The sequence below is a fragment of the Epinephelus moara genome, chromosome 1, assembly GCF_006386435.1.
Source record: "Epinephelus moara isolate mb chromosome 1, YSFRI_EMoa_1.0, whole genome shotgun sequence".
Taxonomy (NCBI): Eukaryota; Metazoa; Chordata; class Actinopteri; order Perciformes; family Serranidae; genus Epinephelus; species Epinephelus moara.
In genome coordinates, this window is record NC_065506.1 from 19,651,065 (window position 1) to 19,673,563 (window position 22,499).

General features: G+C 41.1%; 2 protein-coding genes and 1 pseudogene across 2 annotated transcripts; 2 read left to right on the top strand and 1 right to left on the bottom strand.

The window, feature by feature from the left end:
* Positions 1-2,478: 2,478 nt before the first annotated feature.
* Positions 2,479-3,133, bottom strand: LOC126393852 (clumping factor B-like). Its single transcript, XM_050050244.1, has one exon. The coding sequence runs from the start codon at positions 3,131-3,133 to the stop codon at positions 2,654-2,656; it is 480 nt and encodes a 159-aa protein (XP_049906201.1). The 3' UTR covers positions 2,479-2,653.
* A 2,752-nt stretch (positions 3,134-5,885) lies between these two features.
* On the top strand, positions 5,886-7,639 carry LOC126393862 (THAP domain-containing protein 6-like; annotated as a pseudogene).
* A 5,271-nt stretch (positions 7,640-12,910) lies between these two features.
* Positions 12,911-20,582, top strand: nudt19 (nudix (nucleoside diphosphate linked moiety X)-type motif 19). The gene is made up of 3 exons (XM_050043845.1): positions 12,911-13,770; positions 17,250-17,457; positions 17,946-20,582. Exons 1-3 carry the CDS (start codon positions 13,015-13,017, stop codon positions 18,161-18,163), a joined length of 1,182 nt encoding a protein of 393 aa, XP_049899802.1. The 5' UTR covers positions 12,911-13,014; the 3' UTR covers positions 18,164-20,582.
* The last annotated feature ends 1,917 nt before the right edge of the window (positions 20,583-22,499 follow it).

The following is a 22,499-nucleotide window of genomic DNA, read 5'->3' on the forward strand; positions in this document are numbered from 1 at the left end:
AGTAATGTTAGGATTGAATTTCTGTATTTAGGCACTCAGTGTCAAAGATGATATCCATGACAAAATGACACAGGATGTGTATGAATTGTCAATGACAACAATCCTGAAGTTTCGTTGTCCAGTACTGATTTGTGTTACTGACTTCCTGCAGTGGCTGCAGCAGTTTGGGCACTTGCTCATATACAAAGGACATGTTTTTTTTTAAGCCTGTAGGAGAATTTGAACAGTTGCCGCAGACAGACAGCCTGGCCTGCTCATGGTAATCTGCTAACACACTGGCATATGACCAATAACAGAATGCAAGTTTCAGACACGTTCACTGGGGCTTAGGATCTGACTTAGTGCATTCACAGCAACAATTCAGGCTTTTGAGCCTCTGTGCTTTCACCGCTGCATATAAACTAACTGAGGAAGAAAATATTCCCAAAAAATGAGAAAGAAGTTTGTGAGAAAACAAGAATCAGTCATAGGCTGATGATGAAAACTAGCTGTGATGTTTCAGGTAAACAGATTTGCAGAGAGCGTAGAGACTGTGTACACTGTGCCTAAAATGTAGTGAGATCCCTTAAACACAAAGAGAGATATTTAACGTTTTGAATAGTTATTTGATGATGTGGTGGTAATGACCTTTTCCTCTGACATCTGAGGAAAAGTGTTAAATATTTAAAAATGTCTTAAAGTGACGTGCACATCCATGCTCAGATGATGTGTCCTGGCAAAATGACAATGAAGCTCAGCTAGATAATTGAAGTTATAATGAGATTTTATTTTGGAGAAATTAAGAATCCAAAAGTGCCCCAAATCAAATAATCACCCAGAAATGAATGGGGCCCTCCTTCCAATGCTGTCTCCAGGTCTCTTTATACATCCATAGATTTTATTTAGCCTACAATACATGCTGACTGGTATGAAACACTTTTGATTAGCCAAGAGCGAATCAGAAGCAGCCAACAAGCTAAACTACAGGTACAGGTGCCTTTGTTTATATTTTGTATTAATATTCTAAAAATATATATAAATTAAAGTTAATTTAATCTAAAGCTGACAAACACATCCAGTAGAGTAAAAAGTACAAGAGTTGCCCTCAAATGCACTAATGTAAAAGTATAAAGTAGCAGAAAAGGCAAATACTCCAGTTAAGGAAGTAAAGTATATGAGTTAAGTTACTTTCCATCAAACACACACACACACGCATGCACGCACACACACACACACACACACACACACACACCCAAAACAATTATAGCAAGGGGTCAAATTGGGCAACGACACTTGTGTAAAGGACATTTTGAGGTCTGCTTTATTTATGTAGCTGTTGAGTTTGTGTGTACTTTAGCTACAGGAGGTGACTGAAAATACAGAGACAAAATTTGCATGTTAACTGAAGTTTTCTGTTTATTTATTTATTTATCTAATTTATTTATTCATCTAATCTATTTATTTAGGGACAGAGGGCTTTAGTAAAAAGACACCCACCCAAACCTTAGACCCTTAAAGACAGCAAGGAAAAACTCCTCACAGGAAGAAACCTTGGGAGGACCTAGTCAGAGAGGGATCCCCCTCCGGGACGATCAGCTGGTGGGTGTCTGGAGTGTCCCTGTGTTTAGATGCTGGTGGTCTGTGTTCACCTGAACATGAAGCTGCGTTCACACCGGACGCGAGTGAAGCCAATTACTCGCGCATAACGCGAGTAACACGCCGCGCGTAACGTGCGAATTTGGACGCTGGACCATTTTGTTAATTCGCGTTATCACATTCATAGTACAACCATTCTGCAAACTAATTAAAGACACATATTTACAGAACTTACCAAGTAGACCAGTCTCCTCGGTGACTTTCACCCAAGCCTGCTCCTTTTTGTTGCAGTCTCTGTAGAGTAGACATGTAGTATCATATAGCTCCGGGTAGCCACTGACGACCATGGCTGAGATAACCACCATCGCTGCTTTGCCAACAGGTCCTCAAACTGGGCCCAAGTCAGCCTGAAGTACCGCTGAAAGCGACTATCATCCAGACGGAGTTCCTGGAGGAGGTGGTGAAAGTCGCCGAGCTGGATGCACTTCTGCAGGATAGGGTGAACCCAAAAACGACGGCATTTGGCCCTCCGACGCATCTGGGACTTCCAGAGCAGGTACAAAGCAGCGATGGTGGTTATCTCAGCCATGGTCGTCAGTGGCTACCCCTTGGTAAGTTCTGTAAATATATGTCTTTAATTAGTTTACAGAATGGTTGTACTATGAACGTTAGCACTAGCTTAGCTCCAGTTAGCACAGCCAGCTTCCCCGCTACTCGCGCGAATGACGCGATAACACAAATTAACAAAATGGTCGTCCAAACTCGTGCGTTAAGCGCGAGTAATTCGCTTCACTCGCGCCTGGTGTGAACGCAGCTTAAGTTCAATATTCTCAACTCAAGCGATGAGGCGTCGGATGCGAATTTCGCATCTAGCGCACCGCGCTAGACGCCCCTATTGCATCCATCGCGTTGCGCTAGACACGTCCATCGCGTCTTTGCATTGACGTTGTATGTAATCTTGACGCACGAATTTGCGAATTCGCGTTTGGTGTGAACGCAGCTTGATGTTGCTGGGTGTCAGTGATGTGATGATGCTGGGGTGGAGGGGATGTTACAGCATCTGTCAGGACTGATGATGTTACTGTCTGGATTTTTTAGGTCTTCTGTCATCCTCATCTTCCTCAACTCTTCCCCTTTTCCTGGATGTTGATGGAATTGGGTCCTCTTCTTCATCCTCAAACATTACATCATCATCTACACTGTCCTCACAGATGCTGTCGCAGTCGCTGTCACAGTCACTGTCGCTGTCTGCGAATTCATCCCACCACCTGAATCTTTTACTCTCTCTCTCCTCATCCTCATCATCTTCTTCTCGAGCCCGCCGCCTGGATCCGCCAGGCAGCGGGTCATCCTCCTGCTCAGCATGCTGGTTGCTGTCCTCACCCTCATTGCCTTCCTCTTGAGGTGGGTCATCTGCTGGTTCAGTGTGCTGGTTGATTGCCACATCGACCTCTGCAGCTGGAACAACCCTGAAGGCTGGATCAACCTCAAAATGAGGATTGGTCCGGTTGTCACCATTGCCAAAATGGTGACTGAGGATTGGTCCGGTTGTCACCATTGCCAAAATGGTGACCTGGAAGAGGCAGTTGTCCTAGTGCTGGAATAACTCGAAATAGCACCCTGAGTATTCTGTGGAAGATCGGGGGTGCGTGTCCTTGAGGGTTCATCTTAACAGGTCAGTCGTTCTGTGTTGAGTCTCCTCTTGGGAAATATGCTATGGCATCTAACTGACGTGTGTACACTTACTTCTGTTTGACAGGGTTCTACTTACAAACTCTGAGTTCTTGGATTGTGATGTCATCAGTGACATCATCAGTGTCAGTGATCAGTGTCATCAGACAGGTCATTTGCGATTATATGGCCCAAATATGTAATCTCACTGCACACACTGAGTGCAGTGCCAGACAGATAGAAGTCAGGGAAGGTTGACTGTCTGTCTTCTCTACTTCTGACAATCATGATCTTACTCTTTTTAGCGTTGTATTTTATATCAAAATCAGCACCATACTGTGTGCATATTCTCAGAAGCTGTTGGAGACCAGCACTATATGGGCTAAAGATGACCAAATCATCTGCATACGTAAGGTGATTAATTAGTGAGTCACCAACCCTACAACCTGTACCACATGCATTTAAAATTAAAAGACAAATCATTCATATTGTTGACCAATAAAATGATACCTGCCTCCTTGTGGGCACGCTTGCTTTAGTTTTAGAATGTCCGGTCTGGGCTGGTACTCTTAAACAGGTTTCATCCACTCCTGCCCTCCAGGGCTTTATTAAATGTTCTTCCCTTGCTTTCTTTACGACTTTTGGAATAAAGGGACTGTTAATTTACAAATGTGTGCCTGTATTTTTTACTATAATAGCCACATAATACAATACAACAGGTGGAAAGGAGAGGCAATTACCAAGACAACCCCTATTTAGGAATGGTTTTGCAGGTGGTGGCCACAGACCATTTCCCTCTCTGCATCCACTCTGGTTGGTTCTTGGCTAGTTTTGCATTTTTCCAGTGCCCTCACCACTAGTGGTATCATGAGGCGGTATATGCAGCTCACAGAAGTTGCTCAGTTGGTGCAGCTACTCCAGGATGGCACATCCATACACGCAGTGGCCAGAGGGTTTGCTGTGTCTCCCAGCACAGTGTCAAGAGCATGGAGGAGATACCAGGAGACAGGCCAGTACACCAGGAGAGGTGGAGGGGGGCATAGGAGGGCAACAACCCAGCAGCAGGACCGCTATCTGCTTCTTTGTGCAAGGAGGAACAGGAGGAGCACTGCCAGAGCCCTCCAGAAAAACCTCCAGCAGGCCACTTGTGTGCATGTTTCTGCCCAAACTATCAGAAGCAGACTCCATGAGGGTGGCATGAGGGCCTGACGTCCACAAGTGGGGCTTGTGCTCAAACCCTGGCACCGTGCAGCCCAATTGACATTTGCAAGAGAACACCAAAATTGGCAGATTCGCCACCGGCGCCCTGTTCTCTTCACAGATGAGAGCAGGTTCACACTGAGCACATGTGACGGACGTGACAGAGTCTGGAGACGCCATAGACCACGTTCTGCTGCCTGCAACATCCTCCAGCATGACCGGTTTGGTGGTGGGTCAGTGATGGTCTGGGGAGGCATTTCCTTGGAGGGCTGTACAGACCTCCACGTGCTAGCCAGAGGTACCACGACTGCTGTTCGGTACTGGGATGCATTCCTCAGACCCATTGTCAGACCATATGCTGGTGCCGTGGGCCCTGGATTCCTTCTGATGCAGGACAATGCCCGGTCTCATGTGGCTAGAGTGTGTCAGCAGTTCCTGGATGATGAAGGCATTGATGCTACTGACTGGTCTGCCTGTTCCCCAGACCTGAATCCAATCGAGCACCTTTGAGACATCATGTATCTTGGCATCCACTGCCGCCACATTGCACCACAGACTGTCCAGGAGCTGACTGATACCCTGATCCACGTCTAATTGATCACTATAAGCGGATAATTATTATAACCGATTTTTTTTTTCTGAATTTCTGATGCAGATTACCATCTAATCGACATTTGTATGGAAAGCCAGATTTTCGGCGAATGTTGGCCCATTTGCCGGCAAGCTGCGAGCGTTTAGACACACAGAGCCGGATAGGCAAGTTGATCCGAGGTGCCCAGGGTAGACATATTGGCGGAACCTTTTTGGTTTAAAAAGAACGAGGCGGCCTTCTGCCACGGGAGGGGCTGCTGATGACTTGTGGGAGGAGCTGTTGATGACACCGCACATGCGACCCACTGGCAGTGGATAAACAGGAAACAGCTGATAGCAGGAATTAGCGAGTAGCTAGTAGCAAGAGGAAAACGCAAACCTGAGAGACACTGTAAAGATGAGCAACTGGGGAGACAAGGAATTGCACACCCTCCTTGCCCTCGCAAACGAAGTGGCCATTAACCGTCAAGTGACGGGAACGGTGTGGGACAGGCCAACTTATGAGAGAATTGTCGAAGGACTGACCAGCCGCGGCTTCCCTCTGACGTCACTGTTTACGTCACACGCTGAGCTACATGTTTTGTTACTTGTTCAGTTCTCAATAAAACACCATATCAACTAGTTTGGCATGATCTTATATTATTACTTTTTTATGTTAAATAAAGTTAATGGAATACAATTGTTCTAAATATGAAATTTAATTTGGGGAATCATGAAAGTCAAGTAAACTACATGAATTGTCAAGTCGTGTAACCCATAGACATGTATACATAGACGCCGCATCGAGCGCTGAGCCGTACCTCAACGTCGCCACCATATTGGATGTGGCAAGAATCAGAGCGGAGAAGATGCCTCATTCATGTGCTGCATGGAAGTGTACGAATCGTTTTACTGTCCAAACCAAATCCCAGGGAATAACCTTTCACAGGTAAGACTTAAAGGTAGGGTCTGGAGGATTTTCCAGTTGCTGTTTGTAAACACACATTCAAATTTGGCCCCTCCTATCAGGCTCAACTTTCCCGGGTGTACGGAGCCCGGAGGTACGGAAGAAGGCTTCACAGAAGAGGTTCAGGCAAGGCTCGCGCTGGTGCACGCTCGGACACGCTCGGACACACTCGGGCACGGCACCTGCGCTCTCTCATTGGCTGGGGAAATCTCCGCCCAGAAGCGGTCCAAGCTCACAAAAACATCAAAATACAGTTAAAGGGCAGGAGCTCTGCAAACAGAGTCACCACCACACATGAGTAGAAGCCCATAGGTGATGATTAAGCAGGATTTCATTTGTATATGTCTATATTTTGTTTTGTTTGAAAATCCTCCAGATCCTACCTTTAACAATTACCTTTGATAGTATTTGGCCCATAGACTGCATGATTTGGCCATTATAACGTCATTTTTAGAGCATAATTTGCCGACGTTGTGGAAAACACTGTATTCCCACGCACAATTCATTCATTCATTTCATTCATTTATTTTAATTTATTCTGCTCATGGTAGTATATATTTTCATCAAAACATATACAGCTAATAATTTAACAACTCAGTTTACACATCCATAGTCGGAAAGGAACAGGATGAAGAACAATCTTTCATTACCAGAACATAAACAATGAATTAGCACGGTCAAACCCGCCTTCAAACAATGAAGTTGTCATTCTTATTTTATTCAATTGCTCCGAACATTTTAGTAAGATTGTTGTTATTTGCTTGACTAACTTTTGTCATACTATGTAGGTTTCCCAAAGATACTGCTCGGAGGAAACAGTGAGAAGTACTGTAGCTCTCCGGAGGGAAGGGTTTTCTGCTAGCTCGTCTTCCATGCTCTGCAGTGAGCATTTCAAGCCGGAGGACTTTGACAGAACAGGTCAGACAGTCAGGATCAGAGATGGAGCTGTCCCTTCTGTCTTCAGTTTCCCAGTTCACCTCCAGAGGGTATGTATATCACCATAGGCTGTAAGGTTTAAATAAATGAATGCCATACCATGCTGATTTTTTTTTCTTTTCTGAGTGTGAAGGAATCAATTATGTATTTTGTAATAATACACTGTGATAAAATTAAAATATTGTATCCTTCACTTTAGCCTGTTGCTAGCAATGATGTGACTGACTGTGACTGGGTGATTGAAAACATGAGTTATAATATTTCCATCCTTTGTTTCTACTAGGACCACTCCTATGTCCTGCCTTCATCACCTGATGATCTGAGGGCCAGACTTAGTGATGCCTTGGCTAGGGTGGAGAGTCTGGAAAGAGAGAAGAGGAATGCAAAGGATAGAGAAGGAGGAGGGCAAAGAACACTGTGTGCAGTCTTCTGGAGGATCTCAGAGGAAAGAAACTCATAAATGAAGAGCTGAAAGACAAGCTTGATTCATACTCAGGTAAAATGAAAATACAAATTTGTAGAAAATCTAAACTTAAGTTGAATTATACTTTACCATCTTTGTTTAGACTTCCTTGTTATTTCAAGTGTACTTAATAATTAGCTTCTGCTGATTGAATTTCAGATCTTCCGGTACACCTCCTCTAAAAAAACAGCCATGAGTACACCAAAGACCAGAGGGAGTTTGCCATCACTCTCCACTTATACGATCCAAAGGTCTAAGCATATCTGAGAGTCTCTCAGTATTAATCTCCCACATCCACATACATTGGAAAGGTATCGTCCATGTTATTTGAAGTCATGTTTTCTACATAAGTTGTGCATATTTTATCCCTTTATGACTGAACAGAGTGAACTGCAGCAATAGCTACACTTACACTACACTCTTTATTAACATTACCATGAATAAATAATGATAAAACAATGAATAGAGAGCCTTAAGGAGATCCCCCCTCTCTGACTTTAATATTTTGCCAATGGGTAATGGCCAATATGGCTTCCAGTGATTAGTGATCAGCCTCAAAAATCCTGATCAGGGCATCCATATTAAATAACTGCTTTTTCTTCTTGTCAAGGTGGATGAGTTCTGTGGATGCAAAGCCTGGCCTCAACATGGCAATGTTGGACATGTTGAAAAGAAAAAAAGAGCAAGATCCAGCTAAATATGAATGTGTGTGTCTCATGTTGGATGCCATGTCAATTAAAAAACATGTCCAGTATAATCCTCAAACCCAGAAAATGTCTGGATACGTTGACATGGGGGATGGTGTGAATGAGACCGACACTGCCACTGAGGCTCTTGTCTTTATGGTGGTTGGCCTCCAAGGCCATTGGAAGGCTCCAACAGCATACTTCCTGACCCAGTCCCTGTCCCCAGAGACACAGGAGGTACTACTTGTGCACGCACTGGAGGAACTGCATGAGCACGGCATAAGAGTTGTCTGTGTCACAATGGATGGGCATGCCTCCAATGTAAGCATGTGCAACAGACTTGGATGCCAGCTAAAGGGAAACCCTGTTGAGCCCCTAAAAACATCTTTTCAACATCCAGTGACTGGTGAGAGGGTGTTCGTGATGATGGATGCTTGTCATATGTTGAAGTTGGCACGGACTATGCTACAAGCATGAAGTCCAATCACAACTGGCCAGATCAACTGGATGTACATTTTTCATCTGAATGATGTGCAGACAAAAAATGGATTGCACATGGCCAACAAGGTAACCAAGGCTTAAAGTTCTCAGGCACCATGCCTGATTTTCCATATACATCATCATCATCATATATGTATATATATCTATATATATATAGATATAGATATATTCATTCATTCATTCATTATATTTTATTTCCATGTCATGCCATATATTTGGCAGTACCAACGTTTCGACTAGACCGTCTTCATCAGGGTTTTGGCCCATCCCACATGGGATTACAAGACACATATTTACAAAATATACATCTTCCGGTCTTACATATACAAAACATGTGGAAAAAGAAAAGAAACACAAACAATATAAATAAATATAAAAGAACTGTTATATATCTATGATTATAAAGAGCTTTTTTCCTCTTTTCCCAAGCTTTCTCCAGATACCTGGCTAATCTATACGTTTCATATGTAAACAGCCAACTCAGTCTTTGTGCGTCATCCATATTTACAAAGTCAACATCCATTCTTATCTTACTAAACAAAACTTTATGCAGTTCATAATATAAAGGACAGTAGAAAACAAAATAAAACTCATTTTCTATATAATTTAAAGAACATATTGGACAAATCCGTCTTTCTTCTTCTAAATTAACATACCGTCCAGTTTCCACAGCCAGAGGTAAAATGCCAGATCTCAGTTGGGCACATAAAGATCTCTGCTTTTTTGACAAATCATATACAACATAATTCTCTGTACCAATTTTTATCCTTGTAAAAGTATGCAGTTTTGGTTTAGTCCATATGTCCTCTGCCCACTGTACTTTTTCCTCAGTGAACACAGATTCTCTAAACAAATTAATATTAAGTTTTTCATTATTAAAAAAGGCATTACCAAACCCAGAACTACAAAATAATGTACGTACATCTTTGGACCAGGAACCATTAATTTGTTTATCCCAATTGAATATTTGCCTCGTCAGCCTACTTTCTTCCATATTAAGTAACCGATTCCATAACTGAACAATACATATCTTACAATGAACCTCACATGATTCCCATCCCATGTCCCCCACTATAGCCAACTTTGGTACATATTTGTGCACACCCAGGAAATAGTTTATAGCACTGTTTTGTACTGATTCACACATAGAAATATATATATATATATATACTGTGTATTGTTTTTCGGCACTACCTTGTTTTCTATAGCTGATGTAAGGTGAATTACTCCTGTGTGGGATCAATAAAGTTCTTATCTTAGCCATCTGAGAAGATCAAATACATTGTTTTTGGTGCCTAACTGTTTCCCAAGTATATAAGTGTGTGTGTGAATGAATAAACGAGAAGCATTAACGTAAATTTCTTTGTAGAAAGGCGCTTTATGAAATTAAGTCCATTCACTTCTATTAGTTTACAGCGCAGCCTTGCCACATCCAATATGGCAGTGACGTTGACGTATCGCCGCAGCGGGCAAACACACTCGATGCGGCGTCTACATATATGTCTATGGTGTAACCAGCATTTAAGAGGCCATTTTGTTAATAAAGAAGGCAATGTAAAGAAGGCAATGTGACAGGAAATGTTATTACAGAGAGGGACCCCTGATGATCACAACTGCTGCATGACAAGGTTAGAATCTCTTAAAAATGACTCATAAATTGACGTTTTTAGGCTTTGGTCAGGTTTGGTAAGTGTACATGTCAAATGATATGACCCTAGAAAAACATAAATAATTCATAAGAATCATAAAATTAATATTTACTTTAAAAATTATGTTTGAAATATTGAGACTAAGGCCATGTGCTTACACAGGTGTCCATGGTAATGCCTGTCAATTTTGATTTTATTGACTTATTTATTTATTTATTTATCATTATTTAATTATGTCAAATATCAGCAGTTTATGACAGTAATTTGTCAGTAGTTTATGATGCTGATTAAAGATGTATTATAAGAAACTACTTTTGAACTTGTACAGTAGCTTTAAAATACCGAAAAATCCAATAATTCATGTAAAGTAGAAATGTTACTCAAACATTAAAATTTCTGTCTGTAAAATACAATTATTTACATTTCTGCTATTTCATTACAATATATAATACACTTATAGAAAACTAAAGTAATCAAACTAAATAAATAAAATCAATTTTCCCCATTAGATGCCAGTTTCTAACAAGGAAAAAGTGGCTCGTCATAGAGTGCTAATACTAATGAATGACTTTTTCCCTTATCAGAATTTAAAATACAAAACATAAAACATGAGTGATGATTATATACAGGAAAATAAATGTGGAGTAAAATGTGGAATAAATGTAATCCACTTTTGCAGTGCAACACTGTGTTTTTTAACAAATTGTACATAATTTGTCAAGCGTTATTTAGAAAAAAAAAGGGGGTGTTTTTAGGAAATGTCCTGCTCAATATTGCCAAAATGCATTAAAATTTAAATATAGAAATACTCCAAAAATATCTTATTTCAATTGAATGCTTTTAAAATAAAGAATATTTTTATAAGTACACTTAAATCTACTGTAGGTGGATAAAATATTTAATATTTATCATTCTTTCGTGGTTACACCATTTGACATTTTCAGGAGCATTCAGTCTTACTTTTGATAAGAAATGGTGCAAATGTCATTTCAAATGACATAAAACCAACAAAAATACTGAATGTACATTTTAGCAAATCTGATGCATGCTTTTAAAACTATTTTTTAAGATATTTCTGAATTGCTCATCTTGCCAACCCTTATTTGTCACTGACCCATGAACAAAAGTAGACAGGCGGCATTTTGCTGCACTCCCTGATTTTGTTTTTATACTGCCAATGCTGAAAGAAGACTGATTGGGCTTTCCTGCAAGTTTGCACAATTCCTATCTAAAAAGGGCTACACACACACACACACACACACACACACACACACACACACACACGGTTTTGAGGTCTGCTTTTTTATGTAGCTGTTGAGTTTGTGTGTACTTTAGCTACAGGAGGTGATTGAAAATACAGAGACAAAATTAGCATGTCAGCTGAAGTTTTGTGTTTATTCATTTATTTATTTATTTATTTATTTATTTATTTATCTAATCTATTTATTTATCTTATCTATTTATTTAGGGACAGAGGGCTTCAGTAAAAAGACACTCACCCAAACCTTAGACCCTCAAAGACAGCAAGGAAAAACTCCTCACAGGAAGAAACCTTGGGAGGACCTAGTCAGAGAGGGATCCCCCTCTGGGACGATCAGCTGGTGGGTGTCTGGAGTGTCCCTGTGTTTAGATGCTGGTGGTCTGTGTTCACCTGAACATGATGTTGCTGGGTGTCAGTGATGTGATGATGCTGGGGTGGAGGGGATGTTACAGCATCTGTCAGGACTGATGATGTTACTGTCTGGATTTTTTAGGTCTTCTGTCATCCTCATCTTCCTCAACTCTTCCCCTTTTCCTGGATGTTGATGGAATTGGGTCCTCTTCTTCATCCTCAAACATTACATCATCATCTTCACTGTCCTCACAGACGCTCATAGCTGTCACAGTCACTGTCGCTGTCTGCGAATTCATCCCACCACCTGAATCTTTTATTCACTCTCTCCTCATCCTCATCATCTTCTTCTTCTCGAGCCCGCCGCCTGGATCCGCCAGGCAGCGGGTCATCCTCCTGCTCAGCATGCTGGTTGCTGTCCTCACCCTCATTGCCTTCCTCTTGAGGTGGGTCGTCTGCTGGTTCAGTGTGCTGGTTGATTGCCACATCGACCTCTGCAGCTGGAACAACCCTGAAGGCTGGATCAACCTCAACATGAGGATTGGTCCGGTTGTCACCATTGCCAAAATGGTGACCTGGAAGAGGCAGTTGTCCTAGTGCTGGAATAACTCGAAATAGCACCCTGAGTATTCTGTGGAAGATCGGGTGGGTGTCTCCTCAAGAGTTCATCTTAACAGGTCAGTCGTTCTGTGTTGAGTCTCCTCTTGGGAAATATGCTAATGCTTCTAACTGACGTGTGTACACTTACTTCTGTTTGACAGGGTTCTACTACAAAAAAAGAGTTCTTGGATTGTGATGTCATCAGTGACATCATCAGTTTCAGTGATCAGTCAGTTCTATTGTGACGTCATCAGTGTCAGTGGTCAGTGGCTTTCTGCTTTCTCAAAAATGCTGTGCAAAACATAATCATATTTATATATTGAATGTGTTAGGTAAACATGATCAAATGCATCACTTCCATAAAATATACAGAGAATGGCATAAGAATTTGAGTCACCTCTATCTCTGCAGCTCTGTAGTCATCCAGCCTGCAGATGGCGGAAGCGGCGCGAGGCATCTGTACTCGTGTCCTTCCGCAATAACAGCAAGCAAAACAAATGTCGCGAGGCAGGTAGACGGACAGAGGGCTGCACAGTTTCAAAGGCGTTTAGTGGACATTAAGACTACACTTTGCTATTTTCAGAATGAACACCAATTTGAAGCACTGGAAGGAGGCGGCTACTCTTATTCTGGTCGCGGGCCACCAGCTGACAGCCGCGTCAGGGTCACCGCTGGGCAGCAGCTACGGACGGTCACACCTGCAGCACAGGACCCACTTTGATTACGACGTGTTACTGCTGAAACGAAGCGGTAAAAGTGGTTTCATGCCCAATGCCTATGTGTTTCCCGGCGGCATGGTGGACTCCTCGGACTTTTCTAGTGAGTGGCTGGACATTTTTAAAGCTTTCAGGAACTCTCCAGACTTTGGACTGAGAGGGGTCACCCAGCCGGTGGACACCAGACCTCCAGTGTACGCCACCGACCGACTGAAACTGGGCTCTGCTATCTCAGGAGAGGTCGCCTTCCGGATCTGCGCCTTGAGGGAGACGTTTGAGGAGTCCGGTGTGCTCCTGGTTGTGTCCAAACAGGAGGAGAAAAGGTTGTTAAAAAGCATAGAGGACAGGGGTGCCACTGAGGAAGTGCTGCATTGCAAAGTCAACGATCTGTGCAGTAGTGAGCTCACCAGGTGGAGGGCTCTGGTGAACCAGAACCCCTCCAACTTCATCAGGATGTGCAGAGAGTTGGAGGTGCTGCCAAACATCTGGGCTTTACATGAGTGGAGCAACTGGCTGACTCCCAAAAGGAAATTCACTACGAGGTTTGATACAGCTTTCTTCATCTGCTGCCTGCAGGAGATCCCAGAGACACTCCAGGATGAGAAGGAGATAGAGCACTTTCAGGTGATACACAAATCCATATATGTGTCTATGAAACACATTAACATCAAATGTGACAGGGAAATGGACAATTTTGTTTTTCCTTAAGGGGAGACACATCAGGTGGATAGGATTAAATGTTTCAGCAACAGATATCACCATGAACTAAACTGATCACTGACATCAGGACAGTTCTTTTTAGTATACTGTAATTTTATCTTTAAATACGCAAACAGTGAATTATATAATTTAACATGTACTAATTTGCATGAATTTACAGAACAAAACTCCAAATATTGGATTAAACCAGGCTCAAGATTCTTGTTCAGTTTTGTTGTCATATTAGAGTCAAAGGTTTTTACAGAGGGGAGTTTGGATATCTCTTTTTATAACTTCATAAATAAACTTCCTAAGTTGATTACTTATTACTATTACTTGTTTAAAATAATTTCCATTAGCCTGAAGAAGACCTGCTATGGAAGCAAAAATAGCCCAAAATTTCAAAATTGGTCAGTGCATGCAAAAACTGTTTTCACCTGGGGTGTCTCACCTTGAAATAAATTGAATTATGTAATCATTAGAGGTTAAACAATTCATTGATCAGTCAGTCAACATAAAATAATTCACAGTCATTCTGATGAATGACCCATCACTTATGTCAATTTCTTCAAGCAGAAGTGTGAAACAGTTATTTTCTTCAGCTTCTCAGCTGTCTAGATTTCCTGTTATTGTCCACCAATAAGTAACAAGACATTACAACACAGGAATACCATCCAGGTTTGAGGTCATTGACTCCTCTAACCTTATTCAACCCTAAACAGTGTTTCCATTACATAGTTTGTCTGCTAACAAATTGATTTTTTTCAACTATAAAATACCATTCACTATGTAACATATTAAAAACTAAAACTAGATAGCTGCAAGCGGCTTTGATTGGGGTCCAAGCTGATTTTCAAGCATTTGGGTGCTTGTTTCTCATTTAATTGACGATAAGAAAAATTCTTGTTTTGTTTTGTTTTTTGTTTGTTTTGTTTTGCTTTTAATAAATCATCATTGTCCTCACCATATGATGATGCTCTATTGAGGCAGAGTATATAAATCAACTTTCCGAGTTGTAGCTTTTGACCTTCAGTGAAAACATGTTTCACACTACATTTGTGTTGAATTTTTGTGTTATTCAAGATCTGCATACCGTGTCTAGTAATTTCTAAATAAATACTGCCACTGTGTGACAAGTGTCAAAACCTCTCCTGGAAAATGTAAAGATTCAGACCACACATATGGTGTCAAATGTGGGCTAGAAACGCCAACTCAATCTTTGCATCTAAATACATCCACCCAGCTACTGAGAAAATAAATTCACCAATGTGTATGTACAAGCATCAAAAATACCTAGAGACAAGCTTGGAAGGTTTTAACAGAATTAGATATGAAGTGAATGAAGTTCTATTTGTTTTGAGTTGAATATTAACCTTTATAATCACTTTACACATCTTGGATATTTGAGATTTGTCAAACGAGATGGTGAATTTGAGTCTTGAAATTGACAGAGTAGCACAGGATGCGGCATGTTAACTTTCAAACCACAAGAGATGGGCAGAAACAGGAAGATGCATCTACCCAGGTGCAGTTAGTTTCCTTAGAATGCCTTCAACCCCACCCACCTGCTCCAAGGCCAAGAGGTCAAACCAACCTCACAAGCCGAAGGCAGAGAGAGGGATGTCACAAAACTTGGAAAAAATAAAAAATTAAAAAACAGGACCACTGTTGGGGAAACAATTCTGAGAAAAAATATCTTATCAACTTGTTTTTCTTGGGTGTATTGTCAAAGATTTTGGTGAAATTTGTGGAGAAAGTTAAGTATTTGCCCACCTAGAAATTTGATCCTTGAGGAGTAGAAGACTTACTCACTGCTTCACTAGGATAACATGGCTCTTCATGCAGCTGTTTACAGTACCATATTGCCAAATATTTCCGTGAAATCTGGTTAAAAATTAAATGAAATAAAACATGTTGTGCACACAGCACAAAGTACAACAAGGCATTGAATATAACTACTGGGTTACCAATTAACGGATCTGAACACCATTTGAATCATGATATCTAGTATCCAGAGCATATCCGTGTCAGTTCCAGTAGCATTTAAATGAGGACTTGTGGAGGTATAGCCTACAGTACCAGTCAAAAGTTTGGACACACTTTCCCAATGGGAAAGTCAAAACTTTCGACTGGTACTGTAGATGTTAAATGATTTTGCATATTTTGAAAAATATGTCTGGTGGACTTCTGAATAGAACACAGGTTGCAGTGAGGCAAACTTTTGTCACAGTACAGTGGATGTGCTGAAAAAAAATCAGGTCTGTGGGACATACTGGGGATTTAGTTAGATTTTTTTTTAAGTTTGACATGTGACATGTCTTGAAATTTAGATCTGTTGTAAGAAATCATCACCAAATTTTATGCATAAACTGAGTCATTACTCTTGATCGTGCATACCAATTTTTCTTTTTTAATTTGTAGTTTATTAGTGTTTAGGTTCTGATTTTCACATATGTTGAATTTTCATATTCAAGCACTGACATAAAAATGGAAAAATAAAAACAAATACAGTAACAAAACTATATACAAAACACGGGGGAGTAACATTTTGCACAAGATATTCAATAAAGTAAAGAAATACAATCAGGCCATTTGGCTGTGATATAGTTACACCATTTTTGTCTTTGTGAAAAACTGCATCCCAGATTTTGTACATTCCTTGTAGCCGATCATGAGTTATGACCTTTTTGCATTTGTGGCGCCCCCAAGTGGCAGAATATCCCAAGACTGTGACTCAAGCTTAGCATCTGAGCACGTGCACCATGTTTGGGTATAATTGCTTAAGCTTATTTTAATTTATGAGTTATTACTTAAAATTTAAGTTGAAGGCACAAAAATGTACAATATCAGTACGGGCTGACATATCCTTGATAACGTTAGATCTGGGGTGTTGGTAGATGATCCTGCCAAATTTTCTAGAAGATTGGCCCAACGGTTTCTGACATGTTAAAAAAATGAGGATTTAAAAAAAATTAAGAGCTGCAGCATTTAACATTGGAGCAAATATGCACATGAATTAAGATTGATGAATGAGTCTAAGCCAAATCCTTATTGAAATAATTGCAAAAACATAAACTTGATTGCTACAGCGCCATCTTAAGGTCAGGGATTGTCATGAGTAGGTTTTGAAATTTGCAACCCATTTGCCAATTTTGGTGACTCCCAAAATTGGTGAGTCCCAAAGGGCATAGCGGTTTTGACTTTGGGTCAGTTTGAAGTTTATTTAACCAGCACTGAAAGACTCGCTGAGATTAAAAATCTCTCTACAGTTGCACAAACATTGTGTAGTGTCTTCTCCAAAACAACAGCCGTTTAATGGACACTACATTATTCAGTATCATTTTGTGTTCCAAACTAACACTCCTGTACGGTTGTTAAACAATACCTTTCTCTGTACGTTTCAGTGGTCCACACCCTCAGAGGTTATCCAGAGCTACCGGGCACGGGAGTTGTGGATCGCCCCTCCGCAGTACTATGAGCTCAGCCGCTTGTGCCGCATCCCTTTGCTGAAGGACCTCCACAACTTCTCCAGCCAGCGTGCCACAGAGGGCTGCGAACAGTGGCTGCCTCTTGCCGTCCTTAAAGATGATGGCTACATATCACTGCTGCCAGGTGCTGATTATCAGTCTCATCTAGTCCACTCTCAAACCAGCAGAGAAGCATGCCAAATTGATTTTAAATAAAATGAAATATATATTTAGTGCAGCTTTATGATATTATAAATGAATGTGAAGCGATAGTCTATATTTGTCTTATAGTGTTGTCTGGGTAGTCAAAGCCCGATTATTATTATTATTATTATTATTATTATTACACATGTATATCTATATATCTATCTATATATATGATATCATGATATTATTTATAGGCCATATTGCCTAGCCCTAGTCAAAAGTAATAAAATACAGTTTCAGCGTCATCTTTTAAGAAATCTCTATAGTGAAAGATGAACAGGTTGAGGTAATTTAGTCGTAGTGACCAGATTCTGACTGATGCTGTTGATGCTATTTAGCTGTTCCACTGAGGAATCAGTAACATCAGTGCTGATAGATGAAACTTTTTTCCTTAATCTTGTCTGCTATTTTCTCTTGCTCTTTCAGGTGACAGTCACTACCGGTTGGATGCGTCAGGAGAGGCCGTGGTGAATCCCGACACAGACTGTCCGCTGGAGGAGCCTCAAGATGATTCTGCACTGCACCGCTTTGTGAGCTCAGATCTATACACTTTAAGTCTACAAGTAACCATCACGCCGAAGTACAATCAACTGGTTCCTGTTGAAGACAAAACCTTCCTGCATAACTCAAAAAGTCAGCTTTGACTTGCCCTACCAGCTGTACGAGCCCTACAGCTCCTCTGTGCACTTGTAATGAAGCAAGACAAGTTTACTGTTCTGATAGTATCAGAGGGGCCTTTGTCACAGCACATATTTCAACTTGTCACTGTGGGAAAAGGACAGATGTTACAACAGTAACGATGGCTGTCTTCTAATTATGTGTCTTACCACAATGTCACAGTCATTCATCCAGGAAGCACAGATGGAGGGCTGGGTATTGGTACTCAGTGCTTTTCCAGTCAAATGATACCTGCATTCAATCCCTTTTGTATCCAGATCTAGAAAAAAATGACTGTTTTTATATTAATCACAGCCAATCAGTGTTCCTCAACTTTAATGTGACATGTGATTTGCCCTGTACCACAGCAGACACAACCCATACAACCTGTGATGTGGTGAAGTCAAGCGCGATGGCAGTGATGCCTCCAAAACATTCAAAAGTATGGCTATAACCTACTACATGCCTGTAGTAGAAAAAAATACATCAAATAAGTATTCTGTTAGCATCATTATTACTTTAAGGGTACTGATATTGTTACTGGTATTGTACTTTTTTGATGCTATACCCAGCCCTAGCTGGAAACTTGTGCCCTGTTTCCACCAAACACAGTATGGTACCTTTGGAACCAAAAGTAACCCTTCAGACATGGTACCTAGACCCTAGTGTTCCCACCACAAACAGTACTCTTAAATGTCACTCTTAAATGGGGTTGTTGTCACCCACTGCTCCGTCTAGCACTTGCTGTATTTCCTCATCACCGATGACACAGAGGAAAGTCAGCACCTCGTTTATCGTCCAAAGAACAGGGTTGCATGCCGACATTTTCAGAACAAAATAGAACAGGCTGCAGTGACAGTCTCTCTCAATGGGATATTTAAAAATAGTGGGTTTGTGCTTTGTCCTTCTCAGGCAAGCTCAGGGGTTTAGTGTTGCCAGAGCCCACAGGAACAACACTCGGTGAAACTTTCTTTTTACTCCCAAGTGAGGATTGGGATATACGCAGTTAATGTAATCCAGCCAAAATTAATATATGCAAATGCTTGAAGATCCACTCATTACTAAAAGTGTATGTCGTATAAAAACTAAAATAATGGTCAAAGTTGTCACATTGCAGTTTAAGGTGTGCTGATGGATTCACGTCACCAGCTCATGCATTGAGTATCATAACAAGTAAACATTCCACCTTAAAAGTCGCCGGCAGTTAGCCCAGTGAATTAAGTTATTTTTTTCAGCAACTTTTCAGCTGCTGCCAGAGGCAGCAAAACATCCTTTCATTTTATAGTTACAGTTTACTAATATATGTAAAACTCTCCACAGTATGAACAGTGGTTAAACGAGCCTCAAAACCAGCCACAACTCAGCCCTGAGCAGAGTGACTGTCCGCTATTGACCAATCAACGGACTGTAGTGTTCACAGCTCCACCTTTTAGTACCAGATCTGTGTGCTAGGTACCCCAACAGAGGGGGGACCAAATATGGGGACGGTACAGAACGGTTCCATTGGTACCATCCACAACTTTTCACAGTGGAAATGGAAAAAAAGCGTACCGAACTGAACCGTACCGTACTGCTCGGTAGAAACAGGGCTTTGGTGAAGCAGTGACTACTCGCAGGGCTAGTTAGTGAACTGGTGTAGCTTGTGAGCGTTTTAATGCCGATATTGGCTGATACCTATGACGTGCTGATATTATCGTGCATCCCTACTCTACTGTTCCGTTTACTTCCCCCTGGCATGTTTACCTTTGTGCGCCAGTATGTTCAGCCACAACATATTGAAGCGGGAACATTCAGCTCTCCATGCTCTGAGCTCTTTTACTGTGACATGTCAAGATGTCCTCAGTGGTGAAAGGTTTGTTGTGTCCTTAACAGTGACAAACCTTGATTTATTTTCTCTGAGGAATACCCCTGGTTGTAACCGTACTATATTAATGACTGTTAAGCTGCTATTTTTTCTCTTCCGTATGACTCTTCTTCCATTATATCACAGTTGTTGCCATCAGATCAGAAGACAACTGTCTCTCCACCAGCCTCATCACTTGTTTATTTTTAATATAACAAATGTGTAAATGACGAAAAAGAAGTGATTACTAATGGCCTTATCGTACAAATGTTTTACTCAGAGTAATTTCTGTTTGCAGCACATGTAAAATGAAGTGTTAGTCATCAGACTTGAAATGATTCAGGCGCCATTTTTTTTTAGTGTAAGATGCTGGGTTTGTTTTATTAACGGGGCCTGTTCTATTACAATATGCTGATTACAACACGTGACAGTGAAATCTGATTTTGTCATATTTGTTTATTGTGTTAATGCTGTTGTCGGGGGGGGTGGATAACAAGATGACCACTTGTGTGATGAAATTTTTAAGAATCATGTTCTATGGAAATAAATAGGTTTCTCAAGGACTTCCTGGTCTGACCCTGTCTTTACATTTTAGTTTGCTCCACACTATGAAGACAATTTTAAAGTAACCTTTTTATTTTGACAAGATGTAAGCTGTAACCATAGTAACAGACTGACAACCAAATATATCAAAGGGATTTAGAGACATCACCTGCAACTAGAGAGTGTGTGTGTGTGTGTGTGTGTGTGTGTGTGTGTGTGTAACGGAGATCCCTCTCAGGAGGAGTTCATATGTCAGTGATGGAGGCACCGCAGGGCTTCCCCCCCTTTCTCCTTTGGGTGTCTTTCCTGCTCACAGCAGGGCCCTTCATGGCAAATTGATAAATCATAAGGAATAATCTCTGTCAGATGGATTGTACCCTGCGTCTGCCATTTAAAAATTAATTTATTATTAAACAGATCAACGTATGCATTATTGATTTGATCTTTTTACTGATGCTGTCTCACACTGCTTTTAGGTGATTTGGGCTTATGATGGTTAGTGATGCACACAGTGAGCTGAATTAAAGAAGCTGGAGAATGCATCTAAGTTAAATTTCAACATCTATCATCACAATGCCTGTTTTAAAAAAAAGCAGCTTATATAAAGTAACTGCATAGATGCATTTACACACAACCATCACTCACTCAATAATGCTCATAACTAGGCTTCTGTTTGTAATTATCTGAGCCTCTGTACTTTTTTAAAATGATCTAAGTGACATGCACGGGAAACTTGTCATCTTGAAATGGTAAAATAAAAAAAGGCCCCCTATGAATTTGATGTTATTTTAACCACAATGCATTATATATAGTATATAGCACAGGATGAGCTATAAGTCCTCATCTTTTTGGCACAGAAACACTAAGTGCACTTTAGATGTGATGGACTGCTGTTAAAGAGGGAAAGATCTATATATAGTGATTAAATGTATTGATTAAATGAAAAGGAGTAAGTGTGTCATGATGTCGCTACTTGTTTTGACCAGCAAAGCTACCCTGAAGTCACGCTTACCTGATAGGAACATTTCCTTTCAAAGTGACGAGGCACATGAGAGCGAGTCAACACGACTCAATCTGGATTTCATGTTTTCTGACACATTTCATGTCAGCGTGGGGGGAGGATGCTGAGGTTATTCAGCTCTGCCCTCCTCTGTCCTCAACACATCTCCTCCTGCCTCTGAGTGCTGTGTATGTGTGTGTGTGCGGTGCATGTGTGTGTGTAGGATGGTGGTGGCAGAAAGGAGGCGAGTTGAAATAACACCGCTCAACCTTCTGTGCTGTTTGCGGTGGAGAATCCGTTGAGGGTTTCTATGGCAACCCACAGCCTTGGAAACCCAGCATCTTCGTCCAGATGATGCAGTGGTCTGTCAGTCTCTGCCAAGTGTGTAGCTCGCCTCTCTGCGAGCCAGTCTGCTTCGTTTGTTTGTTTCCAAGCGACGGAGTGAAGCATGTAAGTGACTCTGTAATGCACAAGTTCACGTAAAATGCCTCCAAACGTCTGTAGAGAAAGTCAATTTACTCATGCTGTTTTTTTTATACCTGAAGGCACACTCTCTAAAACTTAGATGCTGTGGATATTTTGAGAGGCAGCTTGCAAGCCTTAAAGTTACATCAAAGTAGACTTTTGTACAAACAGTCTTTTACTTGAAATGTGAGGGACGAATTTTAGAGTGCAGTTTTTCCAGAGGCTTTATCTCCTCCACTAGTCGAGTCCCCTCCCTTTCTTCCCCATGTTTAATTAATCGCCTTTATATTTTTGGAACTCTGGATGACAATGCAAATCTGTCGTGAATTTCAAAGAGGTTCATGACTCACTGTTAGCAGAGCTTAGTGCCTCTGTGAGATGACAACAAGGATAAACAAGATGTCAGAGAGCCTTCTGTGAATCGGGTGTGAGCGTAGCATGCCACTGATTTTCATGCATCAGTGTCCTGCCC